The sequence below is a fragment of the Candoia aspera genome, chromosome 3 (assembly GCF_035149785.1).
Source record: "Candoia aspera isolate rCanAsp1 chromosome 3, rCanAsp1.hap2, whole genome shotgun sequence".
Lineage (NCBI taxonomy): Eukaryota > Metazoa > Chordata > Lepidosauria > Squamata > Boidae > Candoia > Candoia aspera.
Genome location: NC_086155.1, coordinates 186,570,561 through 186,590,107, shown reverse-complemented (window position 1 = coordinate 186,590,107; position 19,547 = coordinate 186,570,561). Strand labels below are relative to the sequence as shown.

The following is a 19,547-nucleotide window of genomic DNA, read 5'->3' as shown; positions in this document are numbered from 1 at the left end:
GATTAAATGGTCTGGGATAGGGATCTCCCCAGGTCTTATTAATTGCTTAGGTCTGCTATGGGCATGCCCATGTCCATCCAGTTGCTGGCACTGTCCTCCACAGCCACATTGGTTAGGAACTGGTACCTGAGATTCTTTCCTTTAGAGATGTTACAGTATGTGGAGTCCTTGGTGTTCTCTGAGCTTGGTTGTTACCCAACTAGGTAATATCTTCAGTGCTAGAAGGGAGTGGAGTGTGCTGTTATATATGGTAGCTTGCCAAGCTACTGTACAGTACTGTCCTGTCAAGCTACTGTACTGTACTAAGCTATAAACAGTAGCTGGCCAAGCTACTGTATATAAACAGAGAGCACACCCCACTCCCTTCTAGCACTGAAGATGTTACCTAGTCGGGTAATGAAACGTCTTCAAGCAAACAACCAAGCTTAGAGAGCACCAAGGGCTCCACAGTTCAACCATGAGCTATTCATATTCTCTTCTATTGGTACAGTTGTTATGGAATGAATCTATTTCCCATGCAAAGGGAATACCGAGCTATGTCCTTGCCCAGTATGCAAGATGTTACATATAACGTTTGAAGTATTAAAGAACAGAACTGAGATGTGGATAACTTACGTTTGCAAGTCTTTTTATCTGGATTTAGAACGAAACCCTTATGGCACTGACAATAGTAAGAGTCTTCAGTATTAATACACTCATGTTGACAGCCTTGATTATTCAAAGCACAGTAGTCCACAACTGAAGCACAAGCAATTTAAGACAAGTTACTTTGATGCAGAACTTTAAAACTGAATATATAATGTTGATAGTACCTAGTTCTTCACTTACTGCTGACAGACCAGCTGAGTTCCACATAAATTTCAATGGCACAATAAAAAAGCATAGCTTATTTATAAATGGCCCTTCTGTCCATATTCTTATATTGTTATTATTAAGAGTTGAAACAGACTGTGTTCCACCACATGCTCAGGTAATTATCTTATTCCCCTGCCAGTACATGCAACTCTTCAACCAAGACTATGGTCTTACCACATTGTACCAATCTATAATGGATTGTTATAAGCCAGATGCTGTAATTACAATAAAACTAAGCATGTGTTTGAGGTCCATACAACCCAGTAAGACTATTAGTTCCGTTAAACAGATACATGCAACAAGAGAAAAATGGGGCCATAGGTAAGCTCACTGCTGAAAGTCTGTAACTGCATATATTGTGTGGCCTGGACTTTGACTTAAAGTAATCTTACTGAAATTAATAGAACTTAAGTTACTCAAGTTCTTAACAAATCAAAATACAACATTGCAGACAAAATAGATAGTGAAAGTTAAGTATTAAAGTTCCCCACATCATTTCGCAGAACAATGTACAGTGCAATCATTACTGAACAATATTTGGAAGCTGGCTGTAATGATAAGTGATTCGGTTACAATTACTCTACTAACTTATCATTCAGCACATCATACCTAACATGGAGCCATCACCAAAAATAGCATTCTTGAGTCAAGTTTCCCTACAATGTGCAGAATCACATAGCCTGTTTGTGATACCATCCCACCACGTGTATGCAGCTCAGCTCCTCAGACCATTAACCAGTTTGCACGTCCAAATGTAAGATGTATTTGTTGGCAGAATGCTGGGAAAGCCTTTAGCCCAGGAGAGATCAGAAAAGTCACACACACCAGGCATTTCTATAAAAATAATTTATTTACAAAAAGCAAAACAAAAGCAAAACATATTTAAAGGACTTAGCTCTCATTGAGAGCAAGCCTGGCTTGCTACATATCGGCAGAGAGAAAAAAAAAAGAGAGTAAGAACAAGTCCGGGCAGGTTTCCTCCCCCCAGGCAATTTGCATGAAGCACGTGAGAGGAGACAATCAAATACAACCTCTTCACCCGGCCAAAATGATTAGGTACAATAGCAGTCTTAATCGTTAGTAGGAAAACCTCAACAGTATTCTTATGTTAACTCAAGCACATTGCCCTAAAAATGTTATTTGGTTAATTAAGGAAGCGGAATATGCCTTCCATTTGAAAGATCGAAAACTAACTAGCTGTTTGTTAGCCAGGAACTAGAGTATATGTATGAGCAGCCATGTTCCATGCTTAAGTCATGTTAACCTAGGTTATAACTATGAAAGTATTTCACCTTCAATGCTTCTCACCAATTCTGTCCATCAAAAATATCTTAACAGTGCACCAGAAGACTTAGTGGAATAGGGAAGGATTCCTAAAAAATTTTAAAATCCCCATTTCAGATCTGGAAACTAGCTATTTGTGGAAACTGTAGCTATATCTAGAAAAAATATTTTGGCCCTCTGTGCTACCAAGTATATGATGATTTAGTAGTTCACACTAATTTACTTATGTTATTACAGTTACTTCTTTTTCTAAGAAGCTCGAAGGGGCATATATACTATTTTCTTTACATTTTATTCTTATAACTATCAAGGGAAGTAAATTATCAGCTAGGCTCAGGGTCAGCCAGTAAACGTCTCAGCAAAACAGGGATTTGAATCTGGATCTTTCTCAACTATGCTCTCAGCTATGTTCTTATAGCTTTTTTCTGCAAGTAGAAACGATTAGTTATATCCCTAAATATAACCAAAATACAAGGATTTATTTACACGGGAAGATAATAAAAAGAGCAAATATTTAAGAATATTGAAAGGTATACATTATTACTTAGAAAAATTACATATGGTTATATATAGCTCCTAAAGTTCTATTTCATAAAATTTCTACTTAATAAAATAAACTGTTAATGTTATCAAATTCCCCAGTGTAAACATAGCTAAACAGAACTCCTATTTTTCTAAATCGTTTGGATTTCTCCATGGATTTTGGATAAATAAAGCTGAACAGTATTATTTATCTCTATGGTACTAATACCAATTTTCACAGAATTATTCTAAACAATGGATAAACATTCACAAAGTAGTTTTCCTAGAAGATTTCAACTTTTCAAAAGACAATGTTTTCCTTTATATCCACCAAAATAGTACATCCTGTTTCATACAAACCTTACAGAATCAATCATTCTTGCCATTATGACTGAACTCCTAAATCTTGGTGCTTTTCTTACTGAACTCCTAATTACATTACTGTACTTTCAATTTAAATTAAATGTTTACTTGAATTAATGCATTTTCCCTTTAATCCCACAACTATAACTCTGCCACATTCTAGACAACCTTGGGAAAGCAGACTAAAATATATCTCATCAGCAAGCATACTGTAATATTCTTCTGTATAATGGGAGTTTGTGCTTGCGGTGACTTAAAGCAATTGATCTGAATCTAGAACATTTAAGCTTTTCATCATGTTGTCTGTGTAAGTACCTTCCTGATAAAAGACAGTCCTGTCTCCAGGGAGAAGAAATGTGCATTATTTACTGGAAATTAAGATAATAAATCAGCTTCTCCTTAAATAACATACATTTTCAATTGCCCCATGAGATGCAATATTAACACAAAGCTATTGTAAACGTCCCAATATTTTAGGAGATGATTCACTGATTTTGTTGTTTATTCGTTTAGTCGCTTCTGACTCTTCGTGACTTCATGGACCAGCCCACGCCAGAGCTTCCTGTCGGTCGTCAGCACCCCCAGCTCCCCCAGGGACAAGTCCGTCACCTCTAGAATATCATCCATCCATCTTGCCCTTGGTCGGCCCCTCTTCCTTTTGCCTTCCACTCTCCCTAGCATCAGCATCTTCTCCAGGGTGTCCTGTCTTCTCATTATGTGGCCAAAGTATTTCCGTTTTGCCTTGAATATCATTCCCTCAAGTGAGCAGTCTGGCTTTATTTCCTGGAGGATGGACTGGTTTGATCTTCTTGCAGTCCAAGGCACTCTCAGAATTTTCCTCCAACACCACAGTTCAAAAGCATCGATCTTCCTTCTCTCAGCCTTCCTTATGGTCCAGCTCTCGCAGCCATATGTTACTACAGGGAACACCATTGCTTTAACTATGCAGGCCTTTGTTGTCAGTGTGATGTCTCTGCTCTTAACTATTTGATCGATTTGTCATTGCTCTTCTCCCAAGGATTAGGCATCTTCTGATTTCCTGACTGCAGTCAGCATCTGCAGTAATCTTTGCACCTAGGAATACAAAGTCTTTCACTGCTTCTACATTTTCTCTATTTGCCAGTTATCAGTCAAGCTGGTTGCCATAATCTTGGTGTTTTTGAGGTTTAGCTGCAAGCCAGCTTTTGCACTTTCTTCTTTCACCTTCATCATAAGGCTCCTCAGTTCCTCTTCACTTTCAGCCATCAAAGTGGTATCATCTGCATATCTGAGATTGTTAATGTTTCTTCCAGAGATTTTAACTCCAGCCTTGGATTCCTCAAGCCCAGCTTGTTGCATGATGTGTTCTGCATACAAGTTGAATAGGTAGGGTGAGAGTATACAGCCCTGCCGTACTCCTTTCCCTATCTTAAACCAGTCCGTTGTTCCGTGGTCTGTTCTTACTGTTGCTACTTGGTCATTATACAGATTCTTCAGGAGGCATACAAGATGACTTGGTATCCCCATACCGCTAAGAACTTGCCACAATTTGTTATGGTCCACACAGTCAAAGGCTTTAGAATAGTCAATAAAACAGAAATAGATGTTTTTCTGAAACTCCCTGGCTTTTTCCATTATCCAGCGGATATTGGCAATTTGGTCTCTAGTTCCTCTGCCTTTTCTAAACCCAGCTTGTACATCTGGCAATTCTCGCTCCATGAACTGCTGAAGTCTACCTTGCAGGATCTTGAGCATTACCTTACTGGCATGTGAAATGAGTGCCACCGTTCGATAGTTTGAACATTCTTTAGTGTTTCCCTTTTTTGGTATGGGGATATAAGTTGGTTTTTTCCAATCTGATGGCCATTCTTGTGTTTTCCAAATTTGCTGGCATATGGCATGCATTACCTTGACAGCATCATCTTGCAAGATTTTGAACAGTTCAGCTGGGATGCCGTCGTCTCCTGCTGCCTTGTTATTAGCAATGCTTCTTAAGGCCATTCAACCTCACTCTTCAGGATGTCTGGCTCTAGCTCACTGACCACATCGTCAAAGCTATCCCCGATATTGTTATCCTTCCTATACAGGTCTTCCGTATATTCTTGCCACCTTTTCTTGATCTCTTCTTCTTCTGTTAGGTCCTTGCCATCTTTGTTTTTGATCATACCCATTTTGGCCTGGAATTTACCTCCAATGTTTCTAATTTTCTGGAAGAGGTCTCTTGTCCTTCCTATTGTCTTCTTCCACTTCCACGCATTGCTTGTTTAAAAATAATTCCTTAGATTCACTGATTAGTTTCCATAATAAAGCCCCAATCAATAGGAAAGCACATATCACAGAAGTCATTTTGAAATAATAAAAACAATCAAGTTATCTCTTCTCTAATTTGTAAGGCATTTTTTTAAAAAAAAATCTGTGTACTTCATATTATACAAATTTATTTAATGGAAAATGTATCACCATCTCTGCCTCCAAGTCACCAATTCGTAACAGCAATATTAAACATAAAAACAAATGTATAAAGTTCTAAAAAGAATGTTTTGACAAAGAGTGATCAATATTTAACCACCTTAATATTGCTTCTGCTTTTTTTTAAAGTCTAGAATTATAGAGTTAGAAGGGGCCATTGAGGCCATCAAGCCAAGTACACAGCACAGTGAAGGATCCAAACTAAAGCATGCCCAATAAATGACACTCCAGATTCTGTTTGAACACATCCAGAAAATGGGAGCTTATCACTTGCCTAGGTAATCGATTACACTATCGAACCAGCCTTAGGGGAATACTTTCAGATTTTTTTCCAAATATTCAACCGAACTTGCTATCCTATAATGTAAGTCCATGATTCCAGGTTCTGCACTCTGGGATGAGAGAGAATAAGGCTTGATCTTCTGTGTTAACCCTTCAGGTACTTGAAAAATACTGTTGTAACACCACAAATTATATTTTCTCAAAGTTAAACTCTTCCCAAATCCTTAAGATCTATTCCTGCAAAAGCCTGCAATTATCCTAGGCAAAGCTGTTGTGGGAATGAGCAAAGCCAAACTGCATTCCCTTCCCTAATATCTATGCCTACACCTACATGCATTTCTTATTCCTAAACAGTCTATTCTTCTTTATTACTTGAGCTTACACCAAAGTCTTTAGCCACCTTCAGGCTGGCTTCTGTTGCTATCAGCTACTGTTCTAAACTGCTGCTGAAACACTTGGCAGTTTCTCAATCTGTGCTGGGGTAAGAAAAGGAAGACGTTTTACTAGCTGCCGGCTGGCTGTAGCTTCTCAGCATTGCTGCTGGAGTGGTGAAGCGGCTGGGCTTTGCTTCTCCTTTCAGTTTGTTTGCTGCTGTTACTTCTTCCTTTCTGCTCTCCCACACCACACAAATCCTCCTCCAAACACACCCACACTCTGGTGCACTTCTTTTTTATAATTGGAAACTAGGTGTGATGCAATGCTCTTTAGGCTGCCTTATACATGAACACATCCATTTCCCTCTCTCCTTCCAGCAGCTCTTTCCAGAAACAGCAGAAAAGAAGAAAAAACAGCAATATGGAAATGAGATGAAAGGAAGATGTAGCTGCACTGGGAAGGACAGGGAAGAGAAAGGGAGAACAAAACTGGGCATAGAGGACGTGAGGGAAGAGGTAGGGTTTGCATCTCTCTAATTACTGCTTCAGCTTCCTATTTTGATTCCCACTGTCATCTCTTCCAATCCTGCCATTCTTATAAAATATTCACTGTAAAGGTTAAACAGACATGGGGAAACCATGCATTTTTGTCTCATTCTTTTTCTTACTCTGAACCATGCTATGCCATTCTAAGCTCCTTTGCAACTGAGGAAACATCCAAAGAAACCTCTTATATAATGCAGAAGACCTACTATTGCAAAGCAAGAAGTCAACATTCTCACCAGAAATCTTTGAATGCAGCAAATAAATAAAATGATACAGGATTATACAGTGGCAATAACAGAAATCATCAGGTACTTTCATTGGTGAATTCGTGCAATAGAAAACAAATACGTACTGAAACAATTCTTCCCATCTTCTTCAAGTTCATAGCCATCGTAACATTGGCAGACATAGGATCCAGGCGTATTCACACATATGTGCTCACATTCATGCTTTTCAATCTCACATAGATCCTGGACTGGAAAAATTTTAAAAACAGTAAAATGTCACTCACTTCAGAAAGAAATTGGTGGTTGTTTGCATTCTGTTTTGGCATTCAGATGGGCAGGAGATTTTAGGAAAGTATAATTAAATAAAAGAATAAGAAATATATGAATATAAATCTTTCAGCTTCTGGATTAAATTAGAGCTGGCAACATTATTTTATTCATGAAATGCACCTTTGGACATAAAGGGTGTTTTTGTATGTTTTATTATATAGAATCCTTTGTCTGTTGTCAAGAATTTCTCTCCATGTGCAACAAATGTTATAATCAGATAATCAGCTGGCTTAAAGCCAAACTCCTTGCATAAGTTTTTCCTCCACAGCAAGATGTTGGAGATGTTATTATTATTTATATCTAGAATTATATTGCATAGTCTATTATGAACACTGATCCCAAAAATCCATTCACATGACAGCGCTTTGGATTTCATTCTCAACTGCTTACTGACAAAGCCAGTGTCACTGTAGCATAATAACTGTTTTTGTCTTCCTCCTATGCAGGAATTCCTGGTTAATTAAGTTAATGTAGGGCTGGTTCTTCAAGAGTAGAAAGCCCTAAAACAATTTCATTACAAGATTGCATACCACCATTGCACTTCAGTCAACAGACAGAGATACAGTATACAAATACAAGCATGCGCGCACACACAATGCAAGTGCAAAGATTAAGGAGAATAAAGAAAGCAAAAACATATAATGCTCATCTCAAAGCAAAGATGAATAAAAATTAAATAGAATTCTTAGACGTTACAGATCAACTATATTTGTCAGTCAGCTGTAAAATTTTAATTAACTGCAAAGCCATCTTTAATCATCTTTACTCTAGGAAAGGATACGTTTTAGCATACAACTGTTGGAAGAAACTGCAACGCTACTGTCAATATTTAGCATACTTTTTAAATATAAATTTTCATTTATTTACTGCTTTATCTTATACAAGTCTACTAAACAGGAAGCCCTACTGAGTTTGTTTTGATTTCATCCTAGGCAAGTGGATTGCAATCTTAGATTTCAGTATGAGTATAGTTTAAACTGGATCCAAGAACTGTGAGAAGAAAGAAAACAGCTGTAGTGCTGTTTTACAAATGCATGTAATAGTTTAAATAGTGATATAATCACCTTTTTGTGAGTACTCATTCTTTTGAGTATGAAGAACACACTTTTATTTAATTACACAGTTCTTGCATGCAGTTTTAGCAACCACTGTAAGATAGTCCCTTTGTTTCATGCTAGTCTGGTGATGGGCAAACCCTACCTCAATGTCATGTAGATTTTAAGTCCCATTATCCATATGCTGAATAGGAATATCTATAACAGAGAAGTCTGCACACGTAGGTTTCACCAAAATGGGATCCTGAGTGTTCTAGATTCCACCTCTCATGGGAGCATACTGTATGTACCTATTTTGAGGGGAGCTAAGTATTGAATATTGCAATCCTCAAACCATTTACACAAGAATCCTGGAAAAGATTTCACATACAAGTCAATAACATGGACATTAATGCAATTTGCATTTATATATTTGGCTACATAGAGTTAGCTACATAGATGTAATGCCTAATAATCATTATTGGACACTTTTGTCACTGACTTTAATGTTATGTGGATTTAAAATATGCTTTAAATATATTATTATTGGATGATATGAGGATTGAAAGCTTAGCATAGAAAATAACTAAAAACCAATACCAGCATTTAATTAAATACATCTGGTTTATGTTGACAATTCATTATCTGAAAACATAAACAAAACTGATCCATCTCTAGAAACTGGAAGCCGTATGAGAAAAAAATCTTGCCCTTTTATGCTTTTGAACATTTAAGAGGAAAATCAAATCCAAAAACCCACTATTTTTGAATTGCATTTTTTAGACTGTGCAGGTTATCTTGTATTTTGTGTTAGTCACTCTGGAAGGGTAGTATATTTTAATGAACAACGAACATAAACAAGGCAACACAATAATTAGATCTGCATAAATGTAAACCTAATAAAACTGTTTCATCATCGAAGTTTTTGGTTGTGGAGTCCTTGGTGCTCTCCGAACTTGGTTGTTTTTTCTCTTCTAAGTTTTTGGTTGTTTATATGCTGCACAAGCTATGATTTGTTTTAACTATGGTTCATTAAACAAGTCACAATGATAGGCTCCTGTGTATACTGTGTTGTCAGCCATGATTAAAATATCCCAATGACTGCATTTGTCCAACATGCTAAGTAAAAACAAACCATATGTTGACCTACAGTCTGGATTGATACAACATTGTAAGCTAAATTGTAATGTGCAAAGCAGTTACACAATACTGTAGGTACAAGCTACTTTTTAGACAGGCACTGCTGACTACCATATTGTCCAGAAAGAGCCAATCATAAAATATATTAATTGTTGTTTTGTTTCTTATTTCTAGCAGCAATGATAGGTATTGTATGAAACATTAGAGTTTTATTTCAAAATAAATTTAGAGTCTAAAAAGTTTTTCTTTAGATTTTGATTATTTTGAGGGAAATAACAAATGTTGAAAGAAGCAAGAAAATTGGGGAAAAAGAGGAAGGGAACTGACTTAAAAGTTTGCCAAAAAGGAACTTAATTCAAGATGTTCATAGTATAAGACTTGCACAATGCTCTAGAATTCACACTGGACAAAAACACTGATCTTAGAGTCAATGCTCTAATGCATACTGCAGCTCCCCGCAAGGCAGCTAGCTAGCATTACTGTCAAGCGATCAGTGATGTGGGGCAAGGAATAAGACAGGAGATATGTTTTATTAGACATTACTGAAAGGGAAGCCTGATGGTTATTTCAATTGTACCCCTATGTCTTCTGCAATACGTAATTCTATCCTATGAAATTTTGACAACTAGACTTTCAGCTGTTAGTGTACACAACAAATCTATATACCTACTACAATTTTTAAGGCGAGTTATGAGAAACAAGATTCTCCACCCACAAAGCATATCTCTGTATCATTAGGCAACCTGTGACTCTTCCAACTGTTGCTGAATGTCAACTCCCAGCAGCTACAATCAACATAGACAATAGTAAAGAATATAGTTGTTCAGCAATATTTGGAGGGCCAAAGATTGTCCAAATTTACATATTCATCTGTGTTAAATACTTTGTCACAGCAGACATCATTTTTTCATATTGATCAATATTACCCCATAAATACAGTAATTAGCATCACAAAACTGACTAGGAGAGAAGTAAGAAGGCTTTCTATTCTTACCCATTAATGTTGCTCAAAATCACAGATGGAAACTAATAATTGTAAGCAGAGTCACTGGAAAAAGGGGAAAATGTGCATGAATATTGCGTTTATGAACTGGTTTATAGTGTGTGCGTATTATATGTGACTAGGTATATTTACAAACCTCTAATCTGCAGTTGATGATGCAGTCTGTGGGCCAGAAAGTTGCACATCCCCACCATAAAGCATATTTATAAGATGATGAGCTATAAAAGAGATAAGATATGAAACTCACTGCTACAGCTTCTCCGATCTGAGTTCAGAATATATCCCTGTTTACATTTACATATATAAGAGCCAGGAGTGTTGATGCAGAAATGGTCACAACCATGTTCGGCTATGCTACACATATGCTGGACTGGAGAGAAAAAAAAGCAATACATAAGTTAGCACAAGAATGTGACTAAAAAATCCAGTAAATGATATTAAAACTGATATATGAAAACACAAGAATGCCCCCCAAAGTATCAACAGAAAATATGCATATTGAAGTGATGTAACATGCATCAAAACTGATTTTACACTTTGTTAATGGATGTTGTTAAGATTCATACATCTATAAACTGTAGGCATATAAATACCAATCACATGAGTAGCGACAGGAACTAAGAACTGGGCTACACTTTCAAGGAGACTGAAGGATTTATTTGTTATAAATGTATTTCCAGATTCCATTCACTAAATATATATATATATATATATAAATATTTAAATTAAGCACCCATTTATAGTTTTCATTCCATTCATGTTGACCTTTTTTTTTGCTGTAATCTTATCACTTTTTTTATAATCCTTTTTCTTATTTTTTCACCAAACTACCTAATCTTTTTCTGCTTTTTGCAGTTTTATCCTAAGCAAGTGGGCAGTCTCTACACTTTCATGTAATCACCCCCATTTGTGTTTTAAAAGGCCTTAATCCTGTTATATTTGCAATCACAAATTTGGGGGTGGGAGTGCAGAAGGCTTGCTGAAGCTACCTTAGGATGTGAGACCTGGATTAATGCACTGTTTATTTATGTCACCTCAGTAAACAGTATCAGTAAGGGCAATGGCTTTTCTGAAGCAATATTGCTTCCTCAAATTTAACACACTTTGCTTTTTTAAATTCAAATAATAACTCTTTTGTAAACCCAATCATCAGCTGCTATGTTGTACTGCACTTAGTTAAAAGCCCAGGAAAAATGAAATTATTTCTACTACTTTTCCTTACCATCCTGTAATTTTCAGTCACAAAATCATGTTGTGTTAAAGTTCAGTAGAGATTTTTAACATAAGCACATGAATATGTTATGTTGACTAAACTGAGTAAATATATGTTTAACCAGGTCAGTGAAAAGCTTAGTGGCTGCATTTGCATGACATGCTATGTTTGATTAGGTTCAACTCTGGCTAACTTTTTAAGACATAGTGTGTTGTACAAACTCCACTAGTTTAGTATATTTGTGATTCAGTGTATTGTGTGAATCTAGAAAATGACTTAATGGAGTAAACAAGTTAAGACTGTTGTGTCAACACAACTATGAGTAGTTTCACATTGCTGATGAAGATAACAAGACTGGTAGGATAGATTCTGCCATCAATACAATTTTAGGCATTGTGACTGCATGGTGTTTCCTATTCTCAAATTCCACTTTCAGGAGATTTCTGGCAGTTTCACATGGAACCATCAAAATCTAGACCAGCCTTCTCCCAGGTTGAGTATTGTTTAAGCTGGGTGAAAATAATAGTGGTAGTAGCCAAAACTTCTGTAGAGATCAAGATTGGGAAATCTGTTCTAGGTGTTATAACTTCAATTAGTAATAATAATTATTATTTTTATATCCAATTATTCTTATACAAATCAGCCCTCCTTAGTTTGGTCCCTGCAGATGTGTTCTGTCTTTAACTCTCAAATTCCCAGACAGCATGGCTAATGGAATTCTGGGAATTATAGCCCCAACACATCTGGAGGGCATCAGTTGGGACAGGGTATTCTCCCATCAAGCAAGAATATAACCTATTTTGAAGTTGCTGCACTGGTTACCTAAATACTTCTGGGGCCAATTCAATCAGCTAGTTATCACTTTTAAAGTCCTTTATGGCATGGCACTAAGATATATCAGGCAACACATTGCCAAAACTGAATCTGTCTATCTGGGCATTTAGAGAAGGTCTACATGAGAACTTCCCTCCTCATGAAGTTCATGGATTGCGAGCCAGTTAATAGGTCTTCCCAGTGGTGGCTCTATTTTGTGAATCATCCTCCCCAAAAGAGGTACAGATGGCCTACTCCACAAGTATTTCAAAAACAGGCCAAAGTAGCACTATTCCAGTGGATCTCTGGAAATCAGATTAGGTGTTTTGGCTCTTAGATTATATATACAGATGGATACAGAACATTTTTTAAAAACAGTATTTCTTACAAAGTCTTTTAAATACATATTTAGTACCTTACCACAAATTTTAGTTTGGAACACGGAAGTCAGTGATTCAATTTGGCTGAAGTTTGCAACCAGAAAAACATGGTCTTCATAAGGTTCACTCCCAATTGACTTTAGTGTGTTCATATCTACTCTTCCCACTCCAATAGCAAATATTAGGATTCCTGAATTTCGAGCTTTTGCTGCAATTTCTGCAACTGGATCCTGTGGTCTCCCATCTGTCACTATCATGATAACTCTAGGTACGTTCTGACGTAGTGGCCGAGCCCCTTCAGATTCTGAAAATGCAATGTTCATTGCATACTGAATAGCTAATCCTGTCATGGTTCCAGTGGCAAGATACATCATCCTTCTCACTGCTCTCGCTACATCCTGTTTCTTCTTAAAGGTCTTCAGTGAAAATTCATTTTTGACTGTGCTGGCGTATTGGATTAGTCCCACTCTAGTGTTATCAGGACGAATGTCCAAAAACTGCAGGATGGTTAAGATGAACTCTTTCACTTTTTCAAAGTCATAAGGGCGAACGCTACGAGAGCTATCAATGATGAACACAAGGTCAAGACGTTTATTACTGCAAACGTTTTCTGGAATAAAAACACAAGACAAAAATTATATAATCAGCTTTATAAAGTAAACCACCTCCAGAATAAAAGTGTCTAAAAAGTGTAGGAAGATTTCTAGGTAGGAAATATTAAAATATAACTTAATCTACACAGGATTTCTCCACTTTCTTTAATATGGGTTATATAACTGGAGTTGAACATTGTGAGCTGTATTTAAAAATATAGCATCTAACTAGTGGTAAGTATCTAATGTTACAGCCTCCTATACATACTGTTTATTTTAAAATTATTGCTGATGCAACATAGCACCATCATTTATATTTATTCTGCTGTATTTTAAAGAAATACTAGTCACACATTTCACCAATTTATTGGGGGGGGGGGAAGCCTATAAAGAGTTCTTGCCAGGTCACTGTAAGGAGCCAGTCACTTTCTATCCCTTATATAGTCTCCATGGCCTACAGACAGCTTTCTCCTGAGCAATGCATTGTCAAAGGAAGGTAAAGTATTTTCTTCCTTAACTGAAACACCACCTTACAATCTCTCTCTCTGTTGTTGGCTCTGACTGCACATCTGGCTGTATCCAAGCTTCTCCTAGCCTGTGTTTGCCTAAGAACATACACTCAAGCTTGGTTCACATAAAATACTAGGACAAAAGATAGTTGGCTATATGGTTCAGTTTATGGTTAGTTTATGATGCAGTGTGTTATGCAAACCAGGCAACTGAATTAATTCAGTACTTCATGGGTTAGCACAGTACATAAAATATAACCTTTGGCTTTCATATTGTACTTGCCAAGCTACATCTGAGACACCTTTAGCTATGCTCAGTAAGAATTCAGTGGTCTATAACATAAACATAATCAACTTCCTTGGTGGTCCTAATCAAATGACCTTGGCTTTGAAAAGAGGAACAACTGAGTCATACTTCCTTGAATATTAGTTAGCTTTATGCATAGTGCTAAGCTGTAGCTTATTCTGACTATGTTTCATTGAATAATCCAGAATACCCATATGCATTTATAACATAAAGCTATAAAACATGGTTTACAAAACATAGCGATGGATCTCACAACACACAAAGCTAAAACCAACCAAACCGCATGGCTATGGCTTGCATAATATGCTTAACTTTTGTTGTTCAGTCATTCAGTTACTTCATTTTGACAGACTATCTTTCAATAATGGCACCTTTGAATTCTTGTGAGCTCATGCTTGAGTCATTAGTGATACTACGCAGCTGTCCTGACTACCAGGAAACACACTGAGACAATGACTTGGTCTCTAATATTTATTACTAGTACTTAACAAGAATCCTAACAAACTGAGGAAGCGTGGGAAAAACCCAGCCATATAAACCCCAAAGGTTAAGGCGGTCCCGATCTGTGTCTCTTTGAATGGCTGAACAGTTCCTCAGTGCTACACATGCGCTTGACAGTCTGGGTGGGAGCCCCCTGCTCGCCATCCTTACTCATGACATCACCCTCCCCTCCAGATTGATATTCCATTTCAGACCCCTCCCCTCCAGAGTCTTGATAAGATATGTTGTCTGCTTGTAAAGTCCCATGGGAACTGGGCAAAGAAGGCAATTCTTCAAAGGACAACTCCTCCACGGACGAAGCAGTGCTGCCCTCCCAATCTGATAACGCCTCCGAGCCAGGTGGCTGCTGCTGAAAAACATCTAGAGAGTTAGCAGGGTCAGCCCCCCTCCCCCCTGGGAAATGCAAGCCCGAGGTTGAAGGCTGTGGTTCACCCGGCTCCTCTGTAACTGGAGTCGAGGCTTCAGGCAGGGGCGGGGGGAAATACACACTCACGAACTCCTCAGCTTGGGCTTCTTTGGCCTGCTCAGGCGAAAGAGGAATCTCGGGTAAAATGCGAGGCTTGGGTTTGTGAGGGAAAAGCTGATGGAATCGATGAACCAGTGCTGGAGCATGTACATCTCTGGCATTCTCCCACGTGCGCTCCTCCTCAGGGTACCCTTTCCAGTGTATGAAATATTGGATGCCCCTTCCCCTCCTCCTAGAGTCCAGAATCTCCTCCACTTCGTACTCTTCCTCTCCCTCCACAATTACTGGAGGTGGGGGGGGTAGTTGCGATCGCAAGTTACTTGGGGGAGGGTCTTTGGCTAGCAAGGCTCTGTGAAACACTGGATGGATCTTCATGGATGGTGGGAGCTGTAAACGATAAGCTACTGGATTTATCTGCTGCACCACAGTGAAAGGGCCCACAAACTTAGAGTCCAATTTCTTGGAGGGTCTGGTAGAGATCAAAAACTTGGTAGAGAGCCACAATTGCTGGCCCCTCCTGCCTGTGAGCGTCTGCCGCCCTCTTGTAAGTACTCTTTGCCCTGTTCAGCTGTTCCTTTAACAACTCCTGTGCGGCTTGTTGCTCTTTAAGAAAATCAGCTGCGGCTGGAACAGTTCCCTGCTGGGAGGAGGTGGGCAACACCTGAGGGTTAACCCCGTAGAGCGCTTGGAACGGAGACATCTGGGTAGATGACTGCACAGAGTTGTTATAAGTGAAATCTGCCATGGGCAACAGGGCTGGCCAATTGTCTTGCCGATACATGGTGTAACACCTGAGATACTGCTGTAACCACTGGTTAATTTTTTCGGCCTGCCCATTACTGGCAGGGTGATGCGCTGATGACAGGTGGATCTGGACCCCTAATGACTGGAAAAGGGCCCTCCAGAACCTGGAAGTGAACTGTGGGCCTCTGTCACTCACCAAGTGATTCACCATGCCTCTATACCTAAAAACGTGGTCTATGAACAACTGCGCTGTGGCTGGTGCAGATGGGAGGCCCTTGCAAGGGATAAAATGTGCCATCTTTGTGAAAAGGTCCACCACCACCAGTATGGAAGTCAGGCCCTGGACCGGGGGTAAATCAGTGATGAAATCCATGGAGATCATATCCCAAGGCCTACTGGGGGTGGGTAGGGGCTGCAAGAGTCCTGTGGGCTTCCCTGGGAGAGGCTTGGCTCGTCTGCAGGTGTGACAAGAAGCAACGTAGCCCTTAATGTCTCCAACCATCTTAGGCCACCAGTAGTCTCTCAGAGCTCTATGAAGAGTCTTGAAAACGCCTCCGTGGCCTGCCGTTTGGTGGTCATGACACAGTCTCAGTACTTCTTCCCTCAATGAAGGGGGAATATACAATCGCCCACTATGCCAGAGGATTCCTGCTTCCACATTGAATGGGGAGGCAGTGTCTTGCGGGGCCCTCTGGAGGTCATCCATCCTGGCCCTGGCATACGGGTCCTGTTGCTGCTGAGCTCTGGCTCTTGAAAATAGGTCCTCTGCTTGGCTGCCTGCTGCTAAACTCTCTGTTTGGCTCCCCCTCATCGGCTGATCAAAGTTGTGAGGTTGTAATATAGCAGCCTGTACTTCCTGGTGAGTGGGGGGTTTTGCCTGAAAGGATCGAGACAGGGCATCTGCCAAGCAGTTTTGCGCCCCGGGCACATAAGAAATAACAAAATTGAAACGGGAGAAAAACTGGCTCCATCTGATCTGGCGTGGGGTGAGGGATCTGGTGTTCTGTAGAAGCTGTAAATTCTTGTGATCGGTGCAAACTTTCACAGGAAAGGTCGCCCCTTCTAGCCAGTGCCTCCACTCTTGGAATGCTGCTTTAATTGCCAGCAACTCTCTGTTAAAAACATCATAGTTTCTCTCTGCTGGTGAGAGTAGGCGTGAAAAAAAGGCACAAGGAAGCAATGTATTCTCTGCCTTGTTTGTATATTGCAATAACACTGCCCCAATGGCAACATCTGAAGCATCTGAATACATTATGAATGGTTCATGGGGTCAGGGTGCCTTAAGAGCGGTTGGGAAGCAAAAAGCTGCTTCAACTCCTGGAACGCTGCTTGCTCCCTCTCCCCCCATACGAATTTTGAGCCTTTCTTCAAGAGCTGTGTGAATGGTCTGGTCCGATCACTATAGGCCCGGACAAAACGGCGATAAAAATTACAGAATCCTAGCCATTTTTGTATATCTTTAACATTTCGGGGAGGTGGCCAAGAGAGAATTGCCTGGACCTTAGCAGGATCCATGGATATGCCTTCTGTGGATACTATATAGCCCAGGAAATGTACTTCAGTTAAATCAAAGGCACACTTCTCTAGCTTGGCGAACAGCCTGTTCTCTCTCAGTCTTTGCAAAACATTACGTACATGGGTTACATGAGTTGTGGCATCCTCAGAGAAAATTAATATGTCATCTAGATAAACGACCATGTACTTGTCTAGTAAATCAGCAAAAACGTGATTCATACATCTGGAAAATATGGCTCCTGCATTAGACAAGCCAAAGGGCATAACAAGGTACTCAAATTTGCCAAACCTGGTGTCGAAGGCAGTCAGGTATTTGTGCCCCTCTTTCACCCGGATCAGATTGTACGCACTCCTGAGATCCAACCTGGTAAACATGCGTGCCTTCTGTAAGCGATCTAGCAGCTCCGAGATTAAGGGCAGAGGATAGGATTCTCTCTTTGTTTGTTTATTTAAAAAACTGAAGTCGTGGACCACTCTCATGGGTGTCTCCTGGGTTGCAGGTGCCAACGGGTCGGGCTTCTTTGGTACGAAGAAGGTAGGAGCAGACGCTGGGGACGTAGATGGTCGGATGAACCCCTTTTGGAGATTGGAGTCCAAGTAATCCTTTAAGGTGGCTAACTCCTTGGGGGACATGGGATATTGTTTCCTTGCTGGAATCTTGGCTCCTGGTAACAACTCAATGGTGCAGTCACAGTCCCTATGGGGGGGTAGTGCTGTGGCCTCTTGCTCGCTGAAAACGTCTGCAAAATCTGCATACTTGGCTGGCAAGTGGACCCCCCCTGCTACTGTGACTGCGTTGGTTGCTGGAGAGTGTGGAGCGGCTTGACTCTTGTGGTGCTGGCATTCCTTAGCTGGGAAGGAGATTGCTCCTGTAGTCCAGTTCATCAGCGGGTTGTGGATCCTCAGCCAAGGCGTGCCTAGGATTACCGGCACATTTAGCGCTGCAGTAACATAAAGTTGGATCCACTCAGTGTGGTCTCCCACTGTCAGCTGCACCGGTTCTGTGAGCCTTCTAATCGGCCCTGCCTTGAGGGGCTGGCCGTCAATGGTCTCCACTTCTATGGGGCATGGTAATTCTCTGGTCGGTATGTTGCAGTCTTGTACGGTCTGCGCATCAATAAAATTAGTTGAAGCTCCAGAATCCACGAGGGCCTCTAGCTTGACCTGGTGCTCTGGGTTGACTTGGACTTTTACGGGTAAGTAGTAAAAGTCTTGCCTGGAATCTTCGGAATGAGCCCTCCTTAATTGATTTACGGTCTCCCTGCTGAGCTCTTGGGAGGGAGACCAATGGAGTTTCCCTGATTGGAAACAGAGGCGGGGATGGGTCCTGTTTCAGCTGCTTGCCCTGGGGGTCTTACTGGAGCTGCTTGGCCTCTTGCTGGGCAAGCTCTCACCATGTGCCCCTGGGCTCCGCAGTAGAAACACAGGGCTCTCTCTCTCCTTCTCTGCCTCTCAGTCTCGGAAATCAGTCTCCTGCTTGCCCCAATCTGCATTGGCTCCTCTTGTGCTGAGTGAGAGGCTGCTACAGAGGGAGCTGGAAATCCTGAAAACGCTCGGAGGGTCTTGCTTCTCCCCGGCTGCATCTGCCTAAGCTCCTCTAGCCTGGCATCTATGATCACCGATAGCTGATATAGGGCTTCTAACGTAGCTGGTGTTCCCTGGCGCACCAATTCATTCTTAATTTCCTCATCCAGCCCCTGTTTGAATTGGTCTTTTAATGCACTCTCATTCCAGTCCAGATCTCCTGCTAACAACTTGAAATCAGCAATGTAGAGTCCCACCCTCTTGTCACCTTGCTTGAGCCTCCGAATCTCCCGGCTGGCCGTGGCCTCTCTGATGGGGTCGTCAAAGTGTGCTCGGAACCCTGCCAAAAAGTTCTGGTAGTCGTTGAGAATCGGGTCGTTGTTCTCCACCATGGGAATAGCCCATTTGGCAGCTGGTCCCTTCAGCAGGCCTAGGATGAAAGTGACTCTGGTTCTGTCTGTGGGAAACTCTGCGGGTCTGCTGTCGAAGAACATAGTACACTGTGTGAGAAAGATTCTCAGCTGTCCTGCTTCTCCTCCAAATTTCTCTGGTAGACTGCCCTGGGATCTCAACA

At 40.3% G+C, this 19,547-nt stretch overlaps 1 protein-coding gene across 1 annotated transcript in view; it reads right to left on the bottom strand.

Moving 5' to 3' along the window:
• The window catches only part of MATN2 (matrilin 2), a 47,164-nt gene that overhangs the window by 15,020 nt on the left and 12,597 nt on the right, over positions 1-19,547 (bottom strand). The window contains exons 3-6 of the mRNA XM_063299534.1: positions 12,855-13,424; positions 10,656-10,778; positions 7,027-7,149; positions 616-738 (exon numbers count right to left, since the gene is read on the bottom strand). Of these exons, the coding sequence (XP_063155604.1) occupies positions 616-738; positions 7,027-7,149; positions 10,656-10,778; positions 12,855-13,424 (939 nt within the window). The remainder of the gene's footprint in view (positions 1-615; positions 739-7,026; positions 7,150-10,655; positions 10,779-12,854; positions 13,425-19,547) is intronic.